Raw genomic sequence first — 13,253 nt, 5'->3', positions numbered from 1 at the left:
ATTCAATTTGGGGGATCCTGAACAGTATTTTAATTATAGGTGTTTAGCTATTTATAATTTTTATGGCACGAAGATCAGCAAATTTTGTTTTGTCTTGGCTATCATATGTTATCTTACTTTCAGAAATGTGTGATCTTTGTGTCTAACAATGCACTTAAAAAAAAAAAAAACTTTCCCATGCTGCAGTGCTGGAATTATAACAGAACAATCACACTCATCTTTTCCCCTCTGTTTTTTTGGTTTTTTTAAAAAATAAACATGTTCTCATGGAGATGTTGCCTTGAATTAGACAAAGCACAAGCAGTTACAGGAAAGGTTTTCTGTACAGTTCTGTTCATGTACATTAATTTCTGTTTGTTTTTCACAATCTAGATTTTTTTCTTAGCTTTGCTGATACTTACATTTCATAATCACATTGAATTAAGTTGCATTGAATTTTTTATCACTCTCAGCTATGTCAAGTCCTATTTTTTGATGAGTCCTTCCATAGAGCAAGTTTGTTGAACAAATGATGCAACACAGGAGCAAGAAAATAAAGCAAGAGGAGTTAGACTGCGGGTTAGCTTTATCTCAGTTTAACCATGCTCCCTTAAGAAGAAACACTACTGTATACTTTTTTCTCTTTTTCCTTTTTGTTGTGACCATTCCTATGTTTTTGCTAGGAAAAAAAGTGTCTGAGTTATTGAAAACAGTAGTTAATATCAAAGTCAAAGTCATTTTTAACCAGCTTTTTCATACCTACAAAAGACATATATACCTTTTCCAAAACACTCATTCTTCCCTGTTTCTGAAGCCAAAGTCCTCTTGGTTCATTCTTACTTCAGCTTCAGTATTTGTGTGGTTGGAAACTAGAAACCTCAGATGCTCTGGGTCACTTATAGATGATCAAAAGTTGGCAATATTACATTTATGTGTATGTACTCAGTCATGTCTGATTCTTTGCAATGCTGTGGACTGTAAGTGGCCAGGTTCCTCAGTTCATGTTATTTTCTAGGCAAGAAATGCTGGAGTGGGTTGCCATATCCTTTTCTAGAGGATCTTCCTGACCCAGGGATCAAACCCATCTCTCTTGTGTCTCCTGCATTGGCAGGCAAATTCTTTCATTTGTGTCACCTGGGAAGCCCCAATATTACATTTAGAATTATATAATTTTGCTAGGCATCGTTTATAATTTTTTTTTTTTTTACCCTTCCACTAAGCTGTACACTTTTTAAGGGGAAGAACTATGCATCTTATTTAGCATTTTTCTGTTGCTTACCAAAAGAGAAGCCTAACACTGGCTGCTTCAAAGGGAGAAGAGAAGGCCAAGCAGGCAAGGCTCTAGGCCTTGGTCTTGCTTGCATCAGAACCTCTCTGTTATATATCAGTTTTTGGGATCAGTATTGTTTTCAGGAGGGGGCGGAACATTACTCTTCTTTAAAAAAGAAATTTGAAGATGACTCTACTAGATAACTTCAGTACCTTCTGACATTATCTAGTCCAGCCTCCTCATTTTATAGGATTGGAAATAGATCCAGATTATACAGCTATTAAGTGGCAGAGCTAGAATTAAAAGCCCTCTGTTCTGACTGCTTGACCAATGCTCTTTATAGTATACTGCAGGATATATGTTATCAGAACTAGCAGTTTTCTATAGTATCTGGTAGTGATAGTCTTTCCCTGGTGGCTCAGATGGTAAAGAATCTGCCCTCAATGTCAGAGAACTGGATTTGATCACTGGGTCAGGAAGATCCCCTAAAGAAGGGAATGGCAACCCACTCCAGTATTCTTGCCCAGGGAATTCCATGGACAGAGGAGCCTGGCAGAGTCAGACATAACTGAGCGTCACAGGCTGGTCTGGGCTAATGATAGTCACTCAGTAATTCATGTGTATTGCATTATGAATGAATGAATCATAAAATGATTTGTAGTTAATTATCCCAAAGTCAGGTTCAAATAAAAAACTATCATTTTTTTAAAATGTAAGTTTCCATCTCACTCTTTTCATACGTCTCACCCTCTCCTCCCCTCTCCCCATGTCCATAAGTCTATTCTCTATGTCTATTTCTCCACTGCTGCTGCTAAGTCGCTTCAGTCGTGTCCAACTCTGTGAGACCCCATAGACAGCAGCCCACAAGGCCCCGCCATCCCTGGGATTCTCCAGGCAAGAACACTGGAGTGGGTTGCCATTTCCTCCTCCAATGCATGAAAATGAAAAGTGAAAGTGAAGTCTTCAGTACCACAGAATACAATATTTATCTTTCTCTGACTCACTTCAGTCTGTGTAATAGATTCTAGGTTCATCTGCGTCATCAAAACGGAGTCAAATGTGTTCCTTTTTATGGCCGAGTAGTATTCCATTGTGTATATGTACCACAACTTTTTTATCCATTCATCTATCGATGGATATCTAGGTTGCTTCTGTGTTCTAGCTGTTGTAAATAGTGCTGCAGTGACCAATGGGATACATGTGTCTTTTTCAATTTTGGTTTCCTCATTTGCCTATGAGTGGGATTGCTGGGTCATATGGTTGTTTTATTCCTAGTTTTTTAAGGAATCTCCATACTGTCTTCCATAGTTGCTGTATCAATTTACATTCCCACCAACAGTGGAGGAGCGTTCCCTTTTCTCCACACCCTCTCCAGTATTTATTATTTGTAGACTTTTTGATGACTGGTGTGAGGTGATATCTCATCGTAGTTTTGATTTGCATTTCTCTAATAATGAGCAGTGTTGAGCATCTTTTCATGTGTTTTTTAGCCATCTGTATGTCTTCTTTGGAGAAATGTCTGTTTAGGTCTTTTCCCCATTTTTTGATGGGGTCGTTTGTGTTTCTGCTATTGAGTTGTATGAGATGCTTGTATATTTTAGAGATTAATCCTTTGTCAGTTGTTTCATTTGCTATTATTTTCTCCCATTCTGAGAGTCGTCTTTTCACCTTGCTTATAGTTTCCTTTGCTGTGCAAAAGCTTTTAAGTTTAATCAGGTCCCACTTGTTTACTTTGTTTTTATTTCCATTACTCTAGGGGGTGGATCATAGAGGATCTTGCTTTCATTTATGTCATCGAGTGTTCTGCCTATATTTCCCTCTAAGAGTTCTATAGTTTCTGGTCTTACATTTAGGTCTTTAATCCATTTTGAGTTTATTTTTGTGTATGGTGTTAGGAAGTGTTCTAATTTCATTCTTTTACACGTATCTGTCCAGTTTTCCTAGCACCATTTATTGAAGAGGCTGTCTTTGCTCCACTGTATATTCTTGCCTCCTTTGTCAAAAATAAGGTACCCATAGGGGCATGGGTTTACTTCTGGGCTTCCTATCTTGTTCCATTGGTCTATATTTCTGTTTTTGTGCCAGTACCATACTGTCTTGATGACTCTAGCTTTGTAGTATAATCTGAAGTCAGGAAGGTTGATTCCTCCAGCTCCATTCTTCTTTCTCAAGACTGCTTTGGCTCCTCGGGGTCTTTTGTGTTTCCATATGAATTGTGAAATTTTTTGTACTAGTTCTGTGAAAAATGCCATTGGTAATTTGATAGGGATCGCATTGAATCTTAGATTGCATTTGGTAGTATAGTCATTTTCACAATATTGATTCTTCCTACCGAGGAACATAGGATATCTCTCCATTTGTTTATGTCGTCTTTGATTTCTTTCATTAGTGTCTTATAATTTTCTCTGTACAATTCTTTTGTCTCCTTAGGTAAGTTTATTCTTAGATATTTAATTGTTTTTGTTGCAGTGGTGAATGGGATTGATTCCTTAATTTCTCTTTCTGATTTTTCATTTTTAGTATATAGAAATGCAAGTGATTTCTGTGTATTGATTTTGTATCCTGCAACTTTGCTAAATTCACTGATTAGCTCTAGTAATTTTCTCATACTGTACTTTTCTATGTTTAGTATCATGTCATCTGCAAACAGTGAGAGCCTTACTTCTTCTTTTCTGATCTTGATTCCTTTTATTTCTTTTTCTTCTCTGATTACTGTGGCTAGGACTTCCAGAACTATGTTGAATAATAGTGGTGAGAGTGGACACTCTTGTCTTGTCCCTGATCTTAGGAGGAGTGCTTTCAGTTTTTCACCATTGAGAATAATGTTTGCTGTAAGCTTATCATATATGGCCTTTACTATGTTGAGGTAGGTTCCTTCTATGCCCATTTTTTGAAGAGTTAAAATCATAAATCGGTGCTGAATTTTGTCAAAGGCTTTTTCTGCATCTATTGAGATTATCATATGGTTTTTATCTTTCAACTTGTTAATATAGGGTATCACAGGGTATTGATTGATTGGTATATATTGAAGAATCCTTGCATTCCTGGAATAAACCCAACTTGATCATGGTATATGAGCTTTTTGATGTGTTGCTGAATTCTGTTTGCTAAAATTTTGTTGAGGATTTTTGCATCGATGTTCATCAGTGATATTGGTCTGTAGTTTTCTTTTTTTGTGTTGTCTTTGTCTGGTTTTGGTATCAGGGTGATGGTGGCCTTGTAGAATGAGCTTGGAAATGTTCCTTCCTCTGCAGTTTTTTGAACGAGTTTTAGAAGATAGGCATTAACTCTTCTCTAAATGTTTTATAGAATTCTCCTGTGAAGCCGTCTGGTCCTGGGCTTTTGTTTTTTGGGAGATTTTCTTTATCACAGCTTCAATTTCAGTGCTTGTAATTGGGTTGTTCATAATTTCTAATTCTTCCTGGTTCAGTCTTGGAAGATGGAACTTTTCTAAGACTCTGTCCATTTCTTCCAGGTTATCCATTTTCTTGCCATATAGTTGTTCATAATAGTCTCTTATAATCCTTTGTATTTCTGCACTGTCTGTTGTAACCTCTCCTTTTTCATTTTTAAGTTTGTTGATTTGATTCTTCTCCCTTTTTTTCTTGATGAGTCTGGCTAAAGGTTTGTCAATTTTGTTTATCTTCTCAAAGAACCAGCTTTTAGTTTTATTAATCTTTACTATTGTTTCTTTCATTTCTTTTTCATTTATTTCTGCTCGGATCTTTATGGTTTGTTTTCTTTTACTAATTTTTGGGGGGTTTTGTTCTTTTTCCAGTTGTTTTAGATGTAAAGTTAGGTTGTCTAGTTGATGTTTTTCTTGTTTCTTGAGGTAGGATTGAATTGCTATAAACTTCCCTCTTAGAACTACTTTTGCTGCATCCCATAGGTTTTGAGTTGTGTTTTCATTGTCATTTGTTTCTAGAAATTTCTTGATTTCCCTTTTGATTTCTTCAGTAATCTTCTGGTTATTTAGAAACATGTTGTTTAATCTCCATGTGTTTGTGTTTCTTACAGCTTTTTCTTATTATTGATATCTGGTCTCATAGCATTGTGGTCAGAGAAGATGCTTGATTTCAATTTTCTTAAGTTTACTGAAGTTTGATTCGTGACCCAAGATGTGGTCTATCCTGGAGAATGTTCCATGTTCCCTTGGGAAGAAGGTGTATTCTGCGTTTGGATGGAATGCCCTGAAGATATCAATGAGATTCAGCTCATCTAATGCATCATTTAAGACTTATGTTTCCTTATTAATTTTCTGTTTTGATGATCTGTCCATTGGTGTGAGTGGGATGTTAAAGTTTCCTACTATTATTGTGTTACTGTCAATTTCTCCTTTTATGTCTGTTAGTGTTGTCTTATGTATTGAGGTGCTCCTATGTTGGGTGCATAGATATTTACCATCGTTATGTCTTCCTCTTGGATTGATCCCTTGATCATTATGTAGTGTCCTTCCTTATCTCTTGTAATCGTCTTCATTTTAAGGTCTATTTGGTCTGGTGTGAGGATTGCTACTCCAGCTTTCTTTTGTTTGCTATTTGCATGGAGTATATTTTTCCATCCTCTCACTTTCAGTCTCACTGAAAGTGAGAGGTCTGAAGTGGGTTTCTTGTAGACAGCATATAGATGGGTCTTGTTTTTGTATCCATTCAGCCAGTCTGTGTCTTTTGGTTGGAGCATTTAACCCATTTACATTTAAAGTAATTGTTGGTATATATGTCCCTATGCCGTTTTCTTAATTGTTTGGGGTTGATTGTGTAGATCTTGTTTCTTCTCTTGTATTTCTTGACTGTAGAAGTCCCTACATTTGTTGTAAAGCTGGTTTGGTGGTACTGAATTCTCTCAACTTCTGTTTGTCTGAAAAGCTTTTGATTTCTCCATCAATTCTGAGTGAGATCCTTGCTGGGTACAATAATCTTTGTTGTAGATTTTTCCCTTTCAGTACTTTAAATATATCCTGCCATTCCCTTCTGGCCTGCAGATTTTCTGCTGCAAGATTAACTGTTAAGCATATGAGGTTTCCCTTGAATGTACTTGTTGCTTTTCCCTTGCTGCTTTTAATATTCTTTCTTTGTATTTAGTCTTTGTTAGTTTGATTAGTATATGTCTTGGTGTGTTTCTCCTTGGGTTTAATCCTTTACAGGACTCTTTGTGCCTCTTGGACTTGGTTGACTATTTCCTTTTCCATGTTGGGGAAATTTTCAACTATAATCTCTTCAAAATTTTTCTCATACCCTTTCTTTTTCTCTTCCTCTTCTGGGACCCTATAATTCGAATGTTGGTGCATGTGATATTGTCCCAGAGGTCTCTGAGACCATCCTCAGTTATTTTCATTCTTTTTACTTTATTCTGCTCTTCAGAAGTTATTTCCACATTTTATCTTCCAGCTCACAGATTCATTCTTTTACTTCAGGTATTCTGCTATTGATTTCTTCTAGAGTATTTTTAATTTCAGTAATTGTGTTGTTTGTCTCTGCATCTTTATTCTTTAATTCTTCTAAGTCTTTGTTAATTGATTCTTACATTTTCTCCATGTTGTTTTCAAGGTTTTTGATCATCTTTACTATCATTATTCTGAATTCTTTTTCAGGTAGTTTGCCTATTTCCTCTTCATTTATTTGGACTTATGTATTTCTAGTTTGTTCCTTCATTTGTGTAGTATTTCTCTGCTTTTTCTTTTTTTTTTTTTAACTTACTATGTTTGAGGTCTCCTTTTCCCAGGCTTCAAGGTTGAATTCTTTCTTCCTTTTGGTTTCTGCTCTCCTAAGGTTGGTCCAGTAGTTTGTGTAAGCTTCATGTAGGGTGAGATTTGTGCTGAGCTTTTTGTTGTTGTTGTTTGTTTGGTTGGTTTTCCTCTGATGGACAAGGCTGAGTGAGGTGGTAATCCTGTCTGCTGATGATTGGGTTTTTATTTTTGTTTGTTGTTTAGATCAGGCATCCTGCACAGGTGTCCGGCACAGGCGTCTTGCACGGGTGGTTGAGTGATGCCGGTTCTTGTATTCAAGTGGTTTCCTTTGTGTGAGTTCTCACTATTTGATACTCCCTAGCATTAGTTCTCTGTTAGTCTAGGGTCTTGAAGTCAGTGCTCCCACTCCAAAGGCTTAGGGCTTGATCTCTGAGTCCAGAAGAAATGGGGCAGTGCTTTTTACCCAGTCTTCAAAACAGGTCTGAAGCCAGATTCAAGGACTCCTGTCCTCCAGGATGACGCCTCCCTCCTGACGGAAGATCCCTTTTTCTCTTCCTCGGTGCTTAGTCTGGTTTCACCTGCTCACAGGGGGACAAGTACAGAGGCCGTGCACCTAGTCCTTCAGGCCAGAGTTCTGAGTACAAAAGGGCTTAGCCAGCCCCACCCCACCTTTTTTTTTATGATAGCATTGAAATGTTGGCATCCTAGAAACTCTGAACTGGGCTTGTTATAGGACTAAGCTGATTGTTATATGTAACAAATTGTTCTTTGTTAATCTTAGGATCACCTGCTGTTACCAGCTACCACCCATAACAAGACCTCAAGACCAAAGATGTCAATTGTATTACCAGCAATAAACATAAATGGTAAGTTGAAATTTTGGCTTATGAATGACATGTGATTGCTTTGTTTAACCTAGATTCTCTGGATTAACTAACACATTCATCTGGTCAAGTATATATCCATGCGTTAATTCTGAAGCATTTTCCCACTGTTTTCACAAAATATTATTTTTAAATTCTTCTCTTTTAAAAAGTAAAAGGTTTAGTCTAAAGCTACCTTTACAATTACTATATATTTTGTATATAAATTTATATACAATTTATCTTTACTGATCTATAGACTTCTTGCTTGGGGCCTTTCTGGTAATACCTGCTGTATAAGAAGTCCTTGCTATATTGTGAGGGTGAGTTCATAAGTTAGGTTATTGGAGCTCAAAGCAGTTTCTTGTATAACATAAATGGTGATGTGATGTGATTCCCAAACTAAACCTAAGAAACCTGTTTATATTTAATCTGTAATACTAATGAATTTGATATTGACAGTATTACTATTGCATTTTGTTCTCTCATTAATTCTGGGTATTGGATAAAATACAAATAATACCATAGTGCTTTGAGAGTATCCAAAGTGTGATGGTGTAGTGTACTTGCTTATAGTTTAGTAGGGAGTATAAGATGAGCACAGAAATCACTGTATTCCAGAGAGAGCATCCCATAAGGAATAAACAAAGTACTAAAGGGATTTAGTAAAGAAGAGATTACTTCCAGCTGGGTTCTTCATGGAAAAGAGAAACTTCTCACTCCCAGTGTCAGGTGTGTGTTGAGAATGAGCACAGTGTATATTGTTGGCTGATGACTTTCTCTGACACATCATATTAAATTCTAATGGAACTGGGAGGATTGGTTGGCCTTCTCAAGTCCATTTATCTGGTGTAACAGAACTACTAGTAAATTTTCTGTCTAATAATGACAACCTTATAGTTTAATGAGTAAGACAAAATCGAAAAGTTCTTTAACCTGCAGTTGAACCAGTCCACATTCTGATTGATGGTCATGCTGAAGCCACCAAATACAATTATAAAACACTGGGATTCTAGATAAATTCCAATAAAATTTAGTCTTAGAGAAAGAGTATTAGGTATTCATTGTACATTTTAAGATCATCGAGGACTGTCAAACTTCAATTAACTGTATCAGGTCAGATCAGTCGCTCAGTCGTGTCCGACTCTTTGCAACCCCATGAATCGCAGCACGCCAGGCCACCCTGTCCATCACCAACTCCCGGAGTTCACTGAGACTCACGTCCATCGAGTCAGTGATGCCATCCAGCCATCTCATCCTCTGTCGTCCCCTTCTCCTCCTGCCCCCAATCCCTCCCAGCATCAGAGTCTTTTCCAATGAGTCAACTCTTCGCATGAGGTGGCCAAAGTACTGGAGTTTCAGCTTTAGCATCAGTCCTTCCAAAGAAATCCCAGGGCTGATCTCCTTCAGAATGGACTGGTTGGATCTCCTTGCAGTCCAAGGGACTCTCAAGAGTCTTCTCCAACACCACACTCCAAAAGCATCAATTCTTCAGTGCTCAGCCTTCTTCACAGGCCAACTCTCACATCCATACATGACCACAGGAAAAACCATAGCCTTGACTAGACGAACCTTTGTTGGCAAAGTAATGTCTCTGCTTTTGAATATGCTATCTAAGTTGGTCATAATTTTCCTTCCAAGGAGTAAGCGTCTTTTAATTTCATGGCTGCAGTCACCATCTGTAGTGATTTTGGAGCCCCCCAAAATAAAGTCTGACACTGTTTCCACTGTTTGCCCATCTATTTCCCATGAAGTGGTGGGACCGGATGCCATGATCTTCATTTTCTGAATGTTGAGCTTTAAGCCAGCTTTTTCACTCTCCTCTTTCACTTTCATCAAGAGGCTTTTGAGTTCCTCCTCACTTTTTGCCATAAGGGTGGTATCATCTGCATATCTGAGGTTATTGATATTTCTCCCAGCAGTCTTGATTCCAGTTTGTGTTTCTTCCAGTCCAGCGTTTCTCATGATGTACTCTGCATATAAGTTAAATAAACAGGGTGACAATATACAGCCTTGATGAACTCCTTTTCCTATTTGGAACCAGTCTGTTGTTCCATGTCCAACTCTAACTATTGCTTCCTGACCTGCATACAAATTTATCAAGAGGCAGATCAGGTGGTCTGGTATTCCCACCTCTTTCAGAATTTTCCACAGTTTATTGTGATCCACACAGTCAAAGGCTTTGGCATAGTCAATAAAGCAGAAATAAATGTTTTTCTGGAACTCTCTTGCTTTTTCGATGATCCAGCGGATGTTGGCAATTTGATCTCTGGTTCCTCTGCCTTTTCTAAAACCAGCTTGAACATCAGAAAGTTCACGGTTCACGTATTGCTGAAGCCTGGCTTGGAGAATTTTGAGCATGACTTTACTAGCGTGTGAGATGAGTGCAATTGTGCGGTAGTTTGAGCATTCTTTGGCATTGCCTTTCTTTGGGATTGGAATGAAAACTGACCTTTTCCAGTCTTGTGGCCACTGCTGAGTTTTCCCAATTTGCTGGCATATTGAGTGCAGCACTTTCACAGCATCATCTTTCAGGATTTGCAATAGATCAACTGGAATTCCATCACCTCCACTAGCTTTGTTTGTAGTGATGCTTTCTAAGGCTTACTTGACTTCACATTCCAGGATGTCTGGCTCTAACTGTATACAGACAGCTTATTAGAAATGCTTAGGAGACAATGTTATAGACACATAACATATAAAAAAAAGTTTTTTTCTTTTTAAAACATAAAAGAATTATGACGTCCTCTTAGTCTTAGGAAGACAGAACAAACTTTTTAAAAAAACAAACTGTAACGCTGAGGTGAACTTATACTCCTTCAATGAAGGCATACCTCTGAAGCTTTCATGGATCAATCATATTACAACTTCAAGTGGAACAGTATATTCAAAAGGGTAGTGTATTACACTCCAAAGAATATGCTTAGGAAATATTATTCATCTTGTTCCTAGATTTCTCTACTTGAACCGTAATAGATCTAACTTCTTGTCAGTTTATGCTCAGAAAGGGTATTGTCTAACCTTCAACAAGGCAGAATTTACTTAATTTTAGTATTTTGATCTCAGGTTCTTATAAAGTAAAACCAGGCATTCTTCTGCATAACAGTAAGCTATCCATTTGTATTGATATTAAGCCGAAAACAGTAAGATGCTGTTTGATTATCTTGGCCAGGGGACTAATTTTTTAAAATGAGCCTTTTCATGGATTTGAAAAATACCATAATTAGAGGATCATTTCCTTTTTAATCTGGTTTGAATTTCTTTGTAAATAAGTTTTGTTTTCCTTTTTAGGATATAGACAACTCTTAGAAAAGTTACTTCAAATTTAGGAAATACTGATTAAGTAGATACCATGTGCTCAGTACTGTGCTGCATCCTCAGCTTCTTTTCTGAACCATCCCTTTACCTTCTTGTTTTGAGGCCACTTCTCAAATTAGACCTTGATTTTTCCTTCCCATGTCATATATCTCAGAGCCTGCTGATGGGGCGGATAGTATCCTTGTCCCCCATTACAACCTCCAGATGACCTCACCTTTCTTCTTTGGTCTCCCTAACATCTTTTAAGTTTATAACACTCCTGTTACCCTTCTTTGCTGCTGTCTTCTACCCCGCTTTCACTGACTACTTCTCCACCACGGCTCTTGTCAACTCTATAAAACTTCAGCATCTACACAGAGGATTCATCCAGCACTCAGGCCTCTTTAGGTCAACTCATCTTTTATTTCTGCACCACCTCAGCTTCCCATCCACATGGTCATACTCAAGACCTCCTCATCATCCATAATGGCATCCATTTGAAATCTCTCCAGGCATCCTACTCTGACTTTTATTTGCTCTCCCACTGTAATACCCACACTCCAGCTACTCTCTGACCTCAGAAATCTCCAGTCCTTTGACCCTGCCACTTTTTCTGTGTCTTACATCCATCTTGGCCATACACTTCTCCTTACCAAGCCTGTATTCCGTGTTCCATACTATCACCCCTCTTACAAACCACACCCCCCCAATCCTCTTTCCTTAGGTCCCACTTGTCTGTAAAAATCTCACCCTAATTAAACACAGCTATACTCTTTATGCCTCCTGTCAAGCGGTTGAAAATTGCTACAAAACATCATCCAGTCTGGACAAGGAGATTCACTTCAAATTTATGACCATTAATTCCAAAGGGGCATTCAGTACCACCTATCATTGCTAGTAAATCCACTTGCCTTCTCTCTGAAACAAGAATTTCTCACCTTCTCTTCTCAAATCTCCAATATCCCCTCTCTTCACCCCCTCAGCTGATGAACTCATCAAAATGCTACATTGAGAAAATAGATGTAATCGTTGAAGAGCTATCTCATCTTTCCACTACCTAGCAGCATCTATACCCACAAATTCTGCTTTCCTTCTTACTGCACTGGGAGAAAAGTTTCTTCCACTGAGTTGTAAATCCCAACTTTGCTATTTATTGGATATGTGTAGTTCGACAAATTAATTAAGTTTTCTGTACTTGTGTGTGCGTGCATGCTTAGTCGCTTCAGTCATGTCTGCCTCTCTGCAACCCCATGGACCATAGCCTGCCAGGCTCCTCTGTCCATGGGATTCTCCAGGCAAGAATACTGGAGTGGGTTGCCATTTCCTTCTGTACTTGAGCTTCCTGTAAAAGGAGGTATTAGTGTAATACCTTCCTCTTAGATTTGGGTGAGAATTAAATAAGCAGAAATGCTTTAAATAGTGCCTAGCTGTTTTCAGTTTGGTCACTCTTACTTTGTCATTGTCATCATGGTCACCATTATCTAAGGTGACTCCTTCCTTTTGGATCGTGCATCCCAGCCCTTCTCACCATTTCAGAGACTTTGCTCCTGCATTTTTACCCTTGCTATCCCCAGTGATCAGTTTCTTCTCTACTGGGTCATCCCTACCAACATACAAAGTGCCTTAATACTGCTTTTGGTGTAGGGAGAATCTCTTGACTCCATGTGCTGTTTCTCTGCTGCCTTCATAGCAAAACTCTTGAAAGAGTTACCTATACTCATTGCTTCCATTTACTTATCTCCCATTCTCTCCTCTGCTTACTCTTATGTAACTTTTGCCCTGCTGAAGTATTCTTGCAAAAGGGTCATGACCAATACCTTGCCAAAGCCAAGAGTCATGTCTTCATTCTCATCTTACCTGACCTCACAATGTTATTTGACATGGTTGACTATTCCCGTTTTTTCAGCCTCCCATTTTTATTTTTAAAAACTTCACATCTACAGAAAAGTTGAAAGATGAGTACAGTGAGTATATGGAGACCCTTTACCTAGATTTCACCAATTGTTAACAGTTTCCCATATTTACTTTATTTGTATCTATTTATCTCTTTATACTCATATGTGTTTTTTTCTGAACTGTTAGGAAGTTAGTTGCAAACATTTTAATACTTTACCCTTAAATACTTGAATATGCATCTCCTAAAAAAGGGATGTTCTCC

General features: G+C 37.9%; 1 protein-coding gene across 2 annotated transcripts in view; it reads left to right on the top strand.

The window, feature by feature from the left end:
- The window catches only part of ATF6 (activating transcription factor 6), a 247,054-nt gene that overhangs the window by 174,156 nt on the left and 59,645 nt on the right, over positions 1-13,253 (top strand). For both annotated transcript variants that reach the window (XM_070782819.1, XM_019958118.2), the window contains exon 15: positions 7,717-7,801. In XM_070782819.1, the coding sequence (XP_070638920.1) occupies positions 7,717-7,801 (85 nt within the window). The remainder of the gene's footprint in view (positions 1-7,716; positions 7,802-13,253) is intronic.

Source organism: Bos indicus, chromosome 3, assembly GCF_029378745.1.
Source record: "Bos indicus isolate NIAB-ARS_2022 breed Sahiwal x Tharparkar chromosome 3, NIAB-ARS_B.indTharparkar_mat_pri_1.0, whole genome shotgun sequence".
In the NCBI taxonomy this organism is placed as follows: domain Eukaryota; kingdom Metazoa; phylum Chordata; class Mammalia; order Artiodactyla; family Bovidae; genus Bos; species Bos indicus.
Note: the sequence above shows the minus strand (reverse complement) of the source record. Positions and strands in the feature narration are given on the sequence as shown.